We start from the raw sequence: 14,218 nt of genomic DNA on the forward strand, positions 1-14,218 counted from the left end.
AGGCAGTTCCAAGAAGGGTTCTAAAAAACGTAAATGTTTTGCCAACAACCATATGTTACAGTACTAATTTAAATGCATCATACATTTTTGGAAACGTACTTGTACTTTTATCTATGCTTTGTTGTTTGCTTTCCATTTAGATGCACTAAATACCACAGAGTACATCAAAGGATGAAGAGTCTTTTCCACAAACACATATTATTCCAGTTATACAACAAGGAAGAATACACAATAAAGATGAAATGTTTCAGTACTGCCCATAGTTGCACTTTTGTCAAAGCTCTTGGGATACTGTATGCTTATGAAGACTGCAAAGTTTAATAAGATAGGTAAATATATTTAAATTGATCAATTAAAAGACAGATGGTTAATCAACTGAGAATTCCTTAAGCAGCTGATGGACCCAATTTTTTTATTTCGCATTTCTTAGACAGACAGACAGACATACTGATAAAAATTCTGCAGAAAAAAATATCTTCCTACAGAGAAAGAGAGCTGAAGAAGACTGATGCTGTGAAGGAAAACCAGACATTGTTTGCACACGGAGTGCGCACACCAAGGAGGCGCATGCTACAGTCTTAATATTTGAAGTGACTGGAGTCCAAACTTGCTGTTGTCTGACTCAAAAGGAAACTCTGGGTGGGAGCACAATTTTGTCTGTACTTTCCACTGCGCTTAGAATGGAAAAAAAGAGGTATCGCAAGGTCACTTTGAATCTCCAAAATCAGGCGAAGAGTTGTGTGGGGCAATCTAGAGACAGCACTAGAGCTGAAGTGCTGATGCTGCATCAAATGCAAAATACAGGACATCTGATACACAACCACCCCTTCATCTAAGTCATTGATAAAAAGCTTTAAAACTACCAGGACAGAGCCCTGCAGCATTCCACTAAAAACCTCCTCCAGTCTGATGAGGCACCATTGATGATTTTGCAACCAACTCTGAATCCACATGATGATATCATCATCTAGCCTGCACTTAACCAACTCACTAAGTTTGTCAAACGCTTCACTGAAATCAAAGTAAATGGCACAGCATTCCCACAATCCACTAAGCTAGTAACTAAAGCAAAAAAGTACTCTGGAAAGATTTATTCTTGACAAATCCATCCTGGATTCTAGTAATCACTGCACCACTTATCAAGATGCTTTCAGTCTGAACGTTTTATCATATCTTCTAGTATCTTCTCTGGTAATCCAGTCAGACTGAATGGTCATTCAATAAGACTTAACTTTAGAGTTGGGGCTGTGATCACTAGGAGTGGAATAAAGAAAACAATCTCCACTTTTCACTATGCACTTAGCTGATTACGTGCAGAAGTCATGTAATCTTTTCTTTGGAGACTGACCACAGCTCAGTGGAAGAGCACATGCTTTTAGATAGACAAACAGTGTGACCTTGTATAAGATAGCCTTCTATATTCCCTATTCTTCATATTACAAAAGAAAACATAGCAGCAAAATTACATTACAGATCATTCACCTCACACACTCATCAAACATATTAGATAAATAGATAGATAGATAGATTAGATAGATAGATAGATAGATAGATAGATAGATAGATAGATAGATAGATAGATGTTTGATGACATATGTCCATATGCTGGACAGCCATCTTTAAGGGATGCTCTGACTTGGATTCCTGCATTGAGCAGGGGGTCACTTCCAACTTCTCGAAAGATCACCAGTGTTGAAACAATGATTCTCCAACATCAACTTCGCTGGACTGGCCATGTTGTTTGAATGCCTGATCATCGTCTCCCAAAGCAGCTACTTTATTCCCAACTTATGAATGGAAAACGGAATATTGGTGGACAGCAAAAGAGATTTAAAGATGTTCTCAAAGCTAATCTAAAAAAATGTAACATAAGCATTGAGAACTGGGAAGCTCTAACCCATGAGCGTTCCAGCTGGAGGTCAGCCTATATTAAAGGCGCTATGGACTTTGAAGATGCATGAGTACATGAAAGGAAGAAACGAGCTCAATGGAAGGCACGTCAAGCAAACCCTCACCGTGATTGCCTTCCACCTGGAAACCTATGTCCTCACTGTGGGAGGCTGTGTGGATCCAGGATTGGCCACCTGCAGACCCACTGTTAAGACTCTACTCTTGGAAGACAATCTTACTTGGTCACGAGTGATCGCCATGATGATGATGATGATGATGATAGACTCGATGGTCTTAAAGGCCCCTTCCAACCCTACTATTCTATGATTCTATGCTATATATAGCATATGAAACGAGACAGAGAGAACAAAGACCAGTTTCAGCTGATCATTTAGAAGTCTTCCTTATCAAAAGTGAGCAGTACTAGGTTGATCCTATGGCACCCCAATGCCTCTAGTGCAGGGGTAGGTAACATGGTGCCCATGGGCACTAATGGACACCTGGACACCTTCCTTGGCACCCACCAAGGTGCACTACCTCTCCCACTTTTTAAAAAATTAACACATTTTCTTACTGGCAGCTGGGATCGCTGTGAAATAGGTTTCTGTTGGTGCTGAAAACTGTAGGTTCAAATGGGTTGCTCAGTGTGTTGAGGCACAGACACCACCTCTGCCTTGTACTCAGATGTTTGGGGCAGAAAACTCAGAAAATGCTGGATAAAAGAACCGCCTGCCTTGTACCAGCTTTGCAGAAGCACTTGTGCTGCAGCTGTGCTGTGCCAAGGGTACAGCCCTTGCTGGTGCAACAGCACAGCTGCAAAAATGCTCGGTTATAGTGTCATGCTGGTGAAGTGACCCTTGTGTCAATCCAGTATGCTGCCCTTATGGAAGATCAGAGAAACAAGCAGTTATGTTACTTTTACTGAATCTAACCCCGTTCCCAATGCGATTGCACTTTTGCTATTTAAATTTATGTCAAATCCCATTTGTTTTTATTTGCTTAAACACCACCCAAAGACATACTAGGTTAGCAAAGATGCATTTGCATATCCTTGGTTTTCTGCCCAAGGGGATTCTCCCCAGCTGTGAAAGTAAGCCAAAGTACTATGCTCAATAATTCAAGAGTTACAAATACAGGTATGTATGACACTAATGCAATCATGCTGAAATTATTATATAATTCAGGCTCTTGAGAAACACAGTTCACCGCTGGTAAAACAAACTTACTACATCACTACAACCTAAAAAGCCTTGAATCAAACACAAGGCAAAAAGATCAGTAAAACTCCTAGCATGTTTGTTTGTTTATTTATTTCATTTATTTCATTTCTATACCGCCCAATAGCCGAAGCTCTCTGGGCGGTTCACAAAAATTAAAACCAAACAGCACACAATAAAACAATTTAAAACATATAGAACATTAAAACTACAATATAACAATACAACCACAATAAAACCTAGCAGCAGTGCAGGAGTTTAAAATACAGATTTAAAACAGCAAAGCTAAAAGTTTAGAAAGCTAAAATGCTAAAATACCTGGGAAAATAAAAAGGTCTTCACCTGGCGCCGAAAGGAATACAATGTAGGTGCCAGGCGAACCTCACTAGGGAGCTCATTCCAGAGCCGGGGTGCCACAGCAGAAAAAGCCCTCCTCCTAGTAGCCACCCGCCTCACTTCCTTTGGCAGGGGCTCACAGAGAAGGGCCGCTGATGATGATCTTAAGGTCCGGGCAGGCACATATGGGAGGAGGCAATCCTTCAGATAACCTGGCCCCAAGCCGTTAAGGGCTTTAAATGTTAATACCAGCACTTTGAATCGGGCCCGGAAATGGACTGGCAGCCAGTGCAGCTGGAATGTTGTTCACAATCTCTGCAGGGATTCCACTGATCCCTTCAAAATACAAGAGCCAATGCTGTTTATCTTTGCATGTGGATCACTTTTAAGTTTGCACATGTTTTACTTTTAAGAGATGCTTGAATTTGGGCAATAACTAAAATGACTCCAACATCTCCTTGCAAATTCCTTAGTACTCTGACTATCGCACATTACAGTTTACAGCAGTGTGCTGAACTTCATTTTGTTATACAGTTACTTTTTAAAGTATGATTTACATATCTAAATATTCAGATATATTGCTGAGAAGAGAATTCCATAAAGGCAATCCTAGAGGTTAGAATTATATACTAGATTGCAAACCAGCAACAGGGCCTATCTTTAACTTCTTTTTTTTTTTACTCATGTGCCTTCAGACCACACCCTAAGGCCTTAAATGAACTTTAATTGCTTCTATCCAATGCCTAATAATGTGATATGTAGACATCTCCATATGTTTTCTGTAAGAAAAGCATTAGAGTTAAGATGTTTTAGGATGTCTTAACTTTTTGTCCAATTTTACTATGTTAACTACTTTGGGAAGTCTTAGTTGAAAGGCATCATATAAATACTGGAAACAAATAAGACAGAATAGAATTAAAAAGACATCTATGTAGGATATCTTTAATCTGTAATACAGGATATGATGTGTGTTGGCACTACTTTGCATCACATGCTGACTTGTTACACATTTTTGGGACCTGTCCAGGTATTAAGCAATTTTGGAGAGAGGATATTAGGATAACTAAAGAGTAACAGTCCACATTTTACCAATAGATACTAAAATGATTATACATGTTATTTGAAGAATACAGTGCCAGAATCTGACTTGGAGTTAGTAATTAATTTAATAACGGCAGCTAAGATATGTATAGCCCTTAAATGGGGAAATAAGTAACGCTACTCCTATTTCAGAACTGGTATTTAAAGATATAGCATATTCCTGTCATGTGTAAGATTACTCATTATTTGAGAAATCAAAGGGGAAGTAATGCTGAGGGGTTTATGAGAAAGTGGATTGTGTTTGTGGCATATTGGAATAATAACTTTCATGATACTGTTTAACCTTTCATGTTTTTCTTTGTTGTGAATAATTACAATTCTTTCATATTGTGAGGACTTTTAGGAATTATGTATATTAAAGTTGGTAAATTTGTAATTAAGAAAAAGACATACACATAACTGAGTGTAGGGAAATGTAGCACAGTCCACATGATTTGCACACTTTTTATGGGATGCAGCAGTGACAGATGCTCATTTCAAAGTGGTGTGGCAGGGTTGATGTGCGTAAGTGACTTATAAGTGGCTATTCTAAGGGACTACCTGTCTCATTATGAACCTGCTTAGGTATTAAGATCTGTAAGCCCTTTTGAGGGCACTGTTACCCACAGAGGCCTGTTTGTAGGTCACACATAAAAGGACTTTCTCCTGTGTCGCTCCCAAACTGTGGTATGTGCTCCCTCAAGAACTATGATTGGTTGCCACTCTCTTTGTTTTCAGAAAGGATGTAAAGACACATCTTTTTAATCTAGTCTTTTAAAATATGTAATTGTTTTAAAGTTCTAATGTTTTACTGTTTTTAATTGTCTTTATTGTTTTAAGGTTTTATTATTTTTAATTGTGGTGCACTGCCTTGATGGCTTTTTAGCAAATAAGGTGGTATATAAATGTTAAATCATAATATTAAAAAAAAATAGGTTGATGACTGCCAACAGATGGCTGCTTTGGAGCCTTGTCATACCATTTGCAGGTTAGATTACTCATTCTACATGCACCAAAGTCAGCCCCTGTGCCTTTAACAGCTGCACAGCAGAGTGCCAGAAACCATGGGACTCAAATTGGGAACCCTCTGGGAGAAGCACAGATTCATTACTCCCTAAGCACTGGTTGGCAGAGTGAATTGGTTGGGCCTGCCATTGGTGGGCAGAGGGAACTGCAGGCAATTCAAACTAGGGATGTCGTGGGAGTCGGAGAGTGGGGTAGACTCCAACAGATTCCCCCCCCCCGGACCCCAGTTGCAGAGGCACCACCACTTACTGGACCCATTCGCCAGTCACTCACACTGCCTGGCCCATTAGCAAGCTGCCATTTTGCATAAAAATGGCAGCTCAGTTTTCTCCCTAAAAGTAATGTTGCATAAATGGCAGCTGTAAAGGGGCCATTTATGCAGCATGCATTACAGGATTAAACAAACCATTTATGACTCTAATATTGTGTAAATGGCCCCTTTATGGCCACCATTTATGCAACATTACTTTTAGGGAGAAACCCGAGCTGTCATTTTTACACAAAATGGTGGCTCGCTAAGGTGATGGGCAGCCCTGTGGCACTCACTGAGCCGTCCAGGGGCTTGCTCAGCGAGGACCCAACAACCACGGATGGAGGCAAGTCCAGCCATCCCTAATTCAAACTGAGATACAAACATCACAAGCCAGATTCTTCCAGATCCTGGGAGTCGGGTGAACCCAGGAAGCTAATCACATGCCATCACTACCTGAAGGAACATCTCCTCCCATAGTTACCTACCCAGACACTAAGGTCATAATCTGAGGCCCTCTTCCAGGTGCCCCTGCCAAATGAGGTCTTAATATTTTCAAAAAATAACAAAAAAATATATATAGTTGGTCTCTAGATGTACATTCACTTGAACAGGTCTTAACTCTTAAGTATTTAGGATTTCTTTCCCGTCCTTCTTTATCTTGGACACTCCAAAGGAATTACGCTATTGATAACAGACACAACAATATGGCTGCCATTCAGCGATTCTTTTATTTGAAAGCGAGCCATCATATCCCTTCAGTCTTACAAGTTTTCACTGCCAAATCACTTGCTCAGCTTCTATATGGCGCTCAAATCTGGGCCCTGGGCTACAATTCAAATGCTGAAAAAGTTCAAGCCGCCTTTTTAAGAGCATTTTTTCATGTTCCCAAATGTGTGGCAACTGCAGCTTTGAGACTGGAGGCTAGCCTGTACTCTATAGAAGCCAGGGTCTGACCTCTAGCTCTGAAATTTTGGCTTCGCTTAATGTTTCCTGTTTCTCCATCCATTTACTTAACATTGGTCCACTTAGATCCATATGTAAGTTTATGGATGAAGACGCTAAACGACAAAGTATACAACTTAGGGTTCTCCCCATTGCTGCTTTTCTTATATGGCCCTGATAAGGCTCAATCTTGTCTAATGCAGTGTGTTAAAGATACAGATTTTCAAGTTGCACTTGCAGCAGCAAATAAGACCTGCTCTCCCTTGGCATCTGGCATTCATCCAGCTTCTGTTAACTCTGAAGCCAAATACTTGCCAATATTAAGCATCTCAAAGTATAGGAGGGTATTTACCCCTGCACATTTTAATGTGATATCTTCAGCCCTCTTGGATGGGAGATTTATAGGGATACCTTATTCCAGCAGACTATGTCTTTTTCTGTCTCAGAAGAAATTGAAATAGTAAGCTATATTTTTCCCTTTCTGCAATTCTTATTGAGATCTTCATAATGGGTTAATTAACCCATTAATCTCTTTGTATCCAGGAGGATCATCTGAATACACAGATCATCTTCTCTGTGATACAAAAGAGCCTGTTAAAAAAAATTGCAGCTAAATACCTGCTGACAGCAATGAGGATACAGTCTAAAATATTATTGAACTAGATGAAATTTTCTGCCTATGTTCTGTTTTATTGTTTCTTTGGTCTTTAACTATTGTATAAATAGAGATATTTGATTTATGTTTTAGGATTTTATTTCTGTAAGGCAAGCTATGGCCTTTATCCTCCCATGTCTATGTCTTTATCCCTATACTTTATCCTCCCATGTCTATTGTTGTATAGGTCTTATTGTGAGATCTGTTAAGTGGATCAATAAACTGACTGGGTAAAAAATGAGACAATTTGGGCTACAAAAGAAGAGCCTTTTCAGTGGTGGCACCCCATCTGTGGAATGCCCTTCCCAGAGAAGCTTGGCTGGCGCCTATGTTATAACCTTTTCTGCACTGGGTGAATACATTTGTATTCTCCATAGGCATTTTAGGAACTGGTTTTAGTACTTTTAGATCACTGCACTTTTACTGCTGCTGGTTTTACTGGTTTTATGTGCTAGAATGTTCTTTGCTGCTGATTTTATCTTGGTTTTATTATGTGCTGTTTTATTCACTGTTTTATTGTTTTTATTTTATGTTTTTAATATATTGTATATTGCCCAAAGAACTTTGGATATTGGGCGGTTTTAAAGTATCAATCAATCAATCAATCAACAAATAATAAATAAATTAATAAATAAATACTATCTATCAGTCAATTAAATAAAAACTTTAATGTTTTGTGAGCTACTGCAGTAGCCTTTTATGCCATAAATAAAAGGCTGGTACACTCCCGCTATCTGGGTTACTTGTTGTTTCAGAAAGTTGCATCTCTGTTGTGTTGTTCAACCCCAGGAACACATGCGTGTCTCCTGGTCAGTCTCCTGCCTTTCAACCACAACTGAGCAATGGCTTTGCTGGTCTGGGCTACAACCTCCATACTAGACTTTCTCCTCTGTTTCCAAGTACCTGCAACCCTCTCTAGCCACTGAACCCTGACCCTGCCAGCACTCAGGATTAGGCACCCAGTATATATATAGAGAGAAGGCAAGTGAACTCCTCCCCCCCCCCTTTAACAGAGCTACAGTGATGGGGAAAATGAATTAATTAATGCAAATTCAAAACTGAAATGTCATAATCTAACCCAGCCCTCCTGAGGTCCCAAGTATGGCCCTCCAGGGTTCCCCTGGCCCCACCCCCTTGCCTTGACAATTGATCATTTTGTGGTTTCCAAGCTTTTGTACAGTTTTTCTCCCCCATTCTAAACGCTGAAATGTCTCTCCTAAGGCTTAGTAAGAGCTTTAAGTTACAATATGCTGGTATTTGGGGTTATTTTGGCCCTGTAAAAAGTACTTCTTCACTCAGCTCATAGTTAAACTATGGAACTTGCTACCACAGGATGGAGTGATGGCCACCAATTTGGATGGCTTTAAAAGGGAGTTGGACAAATTCCTGGAGGAAAAGGCTATCAGTGGCTACTAGTCTTGGCTATGTGCCACCTCCAGAACCAGAGGCAGTGAGCCTATGTACACCAGTTGCTGGGGAACATGGGTGGGAGGGTGCTGTTGCACTCATGTCCTGCTTGTGAGTTCCTGGTCAACAGCTGGTTGGCTACTGTGAGAACAGAATGCTGGACTAGATGGTCTGATCCAGCAGGGCTCTTCTTATGTTCTTATGTCCCTTTTGCCTTCTGTTCCGCCCACCACTGGAATGTGGCCCATGAGAGCTTCTCCAAAATCGAATTCAGCCCTTGGGCTGAAAGAGGTTCAACACCTCTGATCTAACCTGTCAATCTATATGGTCATGATCCAGCCTCATTCAGCACTTTTAGGCCTTGCTGATTTCAATGGGAGAACTTTCCTAAGGATGGGATTAATTCCTCTACTAAAAATGCTTAAGTCTGGGTGAAGCACATCCCATCATTTTAATGATAGGTTCGAACAACGAAGATTGGACTGGGGGGTGGCAGGAAGTGTCCAAGCTTACTACATGGAAGACTCTGCTTAGAGCCAAGTGTATGAGACTTCTCTCTGCTACGGAAACATTTGCTATTTCCCACTCTGTGGCTGAACACAGTATAAACAGTCAATTTTACCGCCCCTTACATTTGGCTGCTTTGGTAACCACCTATTTTTCCCGTGTGGAAGCGTTAACCGTAATGTTGGATCCAATCCTACCTGTCCTGAGCTGTAGCAGTTTGCATTTAAACTAGGGATATCTGTAGCTACTGGATTTTTTCCCACGATTAGGCTTGAACAGAGCTGAATATATATATATATATATATATATATATGTGTGTGTGTGTGTGTGTGTGTGTGTATATATATATACACACACACACACAGAGTATATATAATTAAAGAGGAGAAAGAGGGGGAGTTGGATATGCTTGACTGAGTACATAATAGTCTACTTCATATGTAATCTATCATATGAACTTTCCAGACAACAAGTTAGTCCATTTGTTCAAATTAAAACATATGTTATCTACAAGAATACAAAACAGCCAAACGATAATTACAGTTAAACAACTATTGCTGTCATCTCTCTCCAGAACACTGTTAAACGTGATTTAATTTCCTTGAAACTACTTTATAACAGATAAGTAGGGCTGTGTTCTCATCTGGAAACAGCTGTGTGTGTTGCCATGGCTACCCAAGCAAAAAGTTCACAGAACTGATAACAAACTCATACAAGTTTTACAGAAGAAGAACTCCGTAAAGCTAGTCAAAACAAAGCACAAGACATGAGGCAGGAGAGAATATAACTCTGGTCCTTAAGTGTAGCTTCGATTGCCAAAAAAATGCCTGAGACATTTTTGTATATTAAACAATGAGCTAAAATGTACGTGATTATATTTCTTTTATTGGCCAGCTTTTGCATTTAAGTAAGAGACGTAAAACAAAACAAACGCCTAAGTTTCATGTGCCTTTCATCCTAATTTCCATCTTTGAATAAAATGTACATTGCCCTCCAACAGCAACTGCACATCTAAATTCCAGCAAGGGCTGTCTTATACTGGTGCTAAAGGAGTACAATGTACTGCATCTTTAAAGACCCTGCACCCCATATTCTGAAGAGGTTCACATTGGTTTCCCCCTTCTTCCACATCACTGTCATTGATAAAACCTCACACACACACGCACCAGCCATACATTACAATGGAAATACTGCCACATCAACTGCTTTGCTTCAAGTTTATTCGTGCCTTGTTCTAGGTGGGGAAAATGTGTCACCTTCTTTTTCTCCTCAGCAATTAGAAATTCACCTGCATATCTATTCCTCGCATATGGAAGAACAATCATAAGGGGTCATAACGAGGATGGATGCTGCACTTGTTGAATTTCTGCCTCTTAGGCAGCTGTTTAAAAGGTACAAACACTCTTTTCCAACAGCACAAGAGGCGACTCTACACATGGACGTCACCAGATGGTCAATATCGAAATCAGATTGATTATGTCCTTTGCAGCCAAAGATGGAGAAGCTCCATACAGTCAGTAAAAACAAGACCTGGAGCTGACTGTGGCTCAGATCATGAGCTGCTTCTCGCAAAATTTCGGCTTAAATTGAAGAACGTAGGGAAAGCCACTAAACCGTTCAGGTATGACCTAAATCATATCCCTGATGAATATACAGTGGAGGTGAGGAATAGATTTCAGGGATTAGACCTGATAGACAGAGTGCCTGAGGAACTATGGATGGAGGTCCGTAACATTGTTCAGGAGGCAGCAACGAAATCCGTCCCAAAGAAAAAGAAATGCAAGAAAGCCAAGTGGCTGTCTGATGAGGCTTTACAAGTAGCTCACGAAAGAAGGGAAGCGAAAAGCAAGGGAGAAAGGGGAAGATATACCCAACTGAATGCAGAGTTCCAGAGAATAGCAAGGAGAGACAAGAAGGCCTTCTTAAATGAACAATGCAAAGAAATCGAGGAAAACAACAGAATGGGAAAGACTAGAGATCTCTTCAAGAAAATTGGAGATCTCAAGGGAACGTTTTGTGCAAAGACGGGCATGATAAAGGACAAAGAAGGCAGGGACCTAACAGAAGCAGATGAGATTAAGAAGAGGTGGCAAGAATACACAGAAGAACTATACAGGAAAGATTTGAATGTCCCTGATAGCCATGATAGTGCGGTCACTGAACTTGAGCCGGACATCCTCGAGAGTGAAGTCAAGTGGGCCTTAGGAAGCATTAGTAACAACAAAGCTAGCGGAGATGACAGTATTCCAGCCGAGCTATTTAAAATCCTAAAAGATGATGCTGTTAAAGTGCTGCATTCAATATGCCAACAAATCTGGAACACTCAACAGTGGCCACAAGACTGGAAAAGGTCAGTTTACATTCCAATTCCAAAGAAGGGCAACGCCAAAGAGTGTTCAAACTACCGCACAATTGCACTCATTTCACATGCCAGCAAGGTGATGCTCAAAATCCTACAAGCTAGGCTTCAGCAGTATGCGAACCGAGAACTACCGGAAGTACAAGCTGGGTTTAGAAGAGGCAGAGGAACTAGAGATCAAATCGCCAACATTCGCTGCATCATGGAGAAAGCAAGAGAATTCCAGAAAAACGTCTATTTCTGCTTCATTGACTACGCTAAAGCCTTTGATTGTGTGGATCACAACAAACTGTGGCAAATTCTTAAAGTGATGGGAGTACCAGACCACCTTACCTGTCTCCTGAGAAACCTGTACGAGGGTCAAGAAGCAACAGTAAGAACCAGAGATGGAACAACCGATTGGTTCAAAATTGGGAAAGGAGTACGACAAGGCTGCATATTGTCACCCTGCTTATTTAACTTATATGCAGAGTACATCATGAGAAATGCCGGGTTGGATGAATCAGAGATCGGAATTAAGCTTGCCGGGAGAATTATCAACAACCTCCGATATGCAGACGATACCACCCTAATGGCAGAAAGCGAAGAGGATCTCAAGAGCCTCTTGTTGAGGGTGAAAGAGGAGAGTGCAAAAGCTGGTTTGAAACTCAACATTAAAAAAACTAAGATCATGGCATCTGGCCCTATCACTTCCTGGCATATAGAAGGGGAAGAAATGGAAGCAGTGACAGATTTTACTTTCTTGGGCTCCAAGATCACCGCAGACGGTGACTGTAGCCATGAAATTAAAAGACGCTTGCTCCTTGGGAGGAAAGCTATGGCAAACCTAGACAGCATAGTAAGAAGCAGAGACATCACCTTGCCGACAAAGGTCCGTCTAATCAAAGCTATGGTTTTCCCAGTAGTAATGTATGGCTGTGAGAGCTGGACTATAAGGAAGGCTGAGCGCCGAAGAATTGATGCTTTCGAACTGTGGTTCTGGAGAAGACTCTTACGAGTCCCCTGGACTGCAAGGAGGTCAAATCAGTCCATCCTAAAGGAAATCAACCCTGACTGCTCTTTGGAAGGACAGATAATGAAGCTGAAGCTCCAATATTTTGGCCACCTAATGCGAAGAGAAAACTCCCTGGAAAAGACCCTGATGCTGGGAAAGACTGAAGGCAAAAGGAGAAGGGGACGGCAGAGGATGAGATGGCTAGATAGCATCACGGATGCAATGAATATGAACTTGAGCACGCTCCGGGAGAGAGCGCAGGACAGGAAGGCCTGGCGTGCTATGGTCCATGGGGTCACGAAGAGTCGGACACGACTGAACGACTGAACAACAACAACAACAACAATCTTCAGAGGAACAAAATGGCAACCCATCTATGAGAGTTTGGCGGGAAACACAGACATGTTGCTTAGCAACAATGGAACGGGCCTTCTCCATTGCTGCTCCTGTACCCAGAAGCACTAGAGAAGTAAGGGAACCATCATACATTACAACAAAGTAGGAAACACACCAAAAGGAACTTTCGGGTGTGCGATGCACAAGCTCCATCTCCTCACAGGCCTCTTCTGGGATTAAGAAATATTACTCTGCATGGATCCACCAGAGGATTATAGTTACAGCGTTATATAACGTACCCTGGAAGTGTAATAAAAGGAAATACAATTTCCTTGAATTTCTTCATCCCGCCCCCACTTTATTTTACCGTATGAAGCTGCCCCAAATCCCAATGGCTGATAAGAAATTACCATATTCCCACCCAGCACCACTACCATTCACAAGTCCCCTCATTTGCTTGCTGTAATCAAATTTTCTATACATTACGTATTCGTAGTTCAGCTTAATCAATCACTGTTAGCCAATAATAACATTTCAAAAGTTTAACTCATACTGGCTGCATTTGAAATTTACCGTCATCATCAAAAGGCTTTTACACACACATGCCAAAGTTCACCATTTCCTTTTTTAACATTTTTAATTAGAAAAAGGAAATCCCACCTACCTCTTTCACACTGAGGTCCAGTGAAGCCGTATGTGCAAGCACATCTATTTGGTGCAACACATCTCCCTCCATTAAGGCACCCACTTTCACAGACAGCTGCAAATGGAGTGAGCAACACAGTTAATGGGATGCTTCCAGAACCAGCGGATTTATGACAGACATTAATTCGTGGTTTTACTTTGCTTCAGTAATCGTTCCATGATCCCCTATGAAACACACACTGATCGACCTTGAAAAACTATTCCTCAGGGGAAAGGCTAGGCTAAAACCCTTCTCCCCATTGTATTTGTTTTGTACACGCCAGGGGCAGGGTTCACATGGCGGAGAATTCAAACATGCAACCTGTACAGCCCAGGAAAAGTTTTATCATGTGTTTTTGCTGATTATATAAACTGCCTCTGAGATACCAGTATCCTCAGGAGTACTCGTCACATGATTGCATTCAAGAAAGCAGCTACCTACTCATCCCTTTCAGACATGTTGACCCGGTTTGATTTTCAGTTACGTTTTGAAAACCCTGGGTTGTTGCGAACAAAGTGAGAGTGAACGAGT

At 41.0% G+C, this 14,218-nt stretch overlaps 1 protein-coding gene across 1 annotated transcript in view; it reads right to left on the reverse strand.

The window, feature by feature from the left end:
- The window catches only part of FBN1 (fibrillin 1), a 262,621-nt gene that overhangs the window by 207,356 nt on the left and 41,047 nt on the right, over positions 1-14,218 (reverse strand). Inside the window, exon 5 of the mRNA XM_084817119.1 lies at positions 13,667-13,762. Within this exon, the coding sequence (XP_084673245.1) occupies positions 13,667-13,762 (96 nt within the window). The remainder of the gene's footprint in view (positions 1-13,666; positions 13,763-14,218) is intronic.

The sequence above is a fragment of the Heloderma suspectum genome, chromosome 11 (genome assembly GCF_057233095.1).
Source record: "Heloderma suspectum isolate Gila_16-S chromosome 11, 16-S_ref, whole genome shotgun sequence".
NCBI classification, from domain to species: Eukaryota; Metazoa; Chordata; class Lepidosauria; order Squamata; family Helodermatidae; genus Heloderma; species Heloderma suspectum.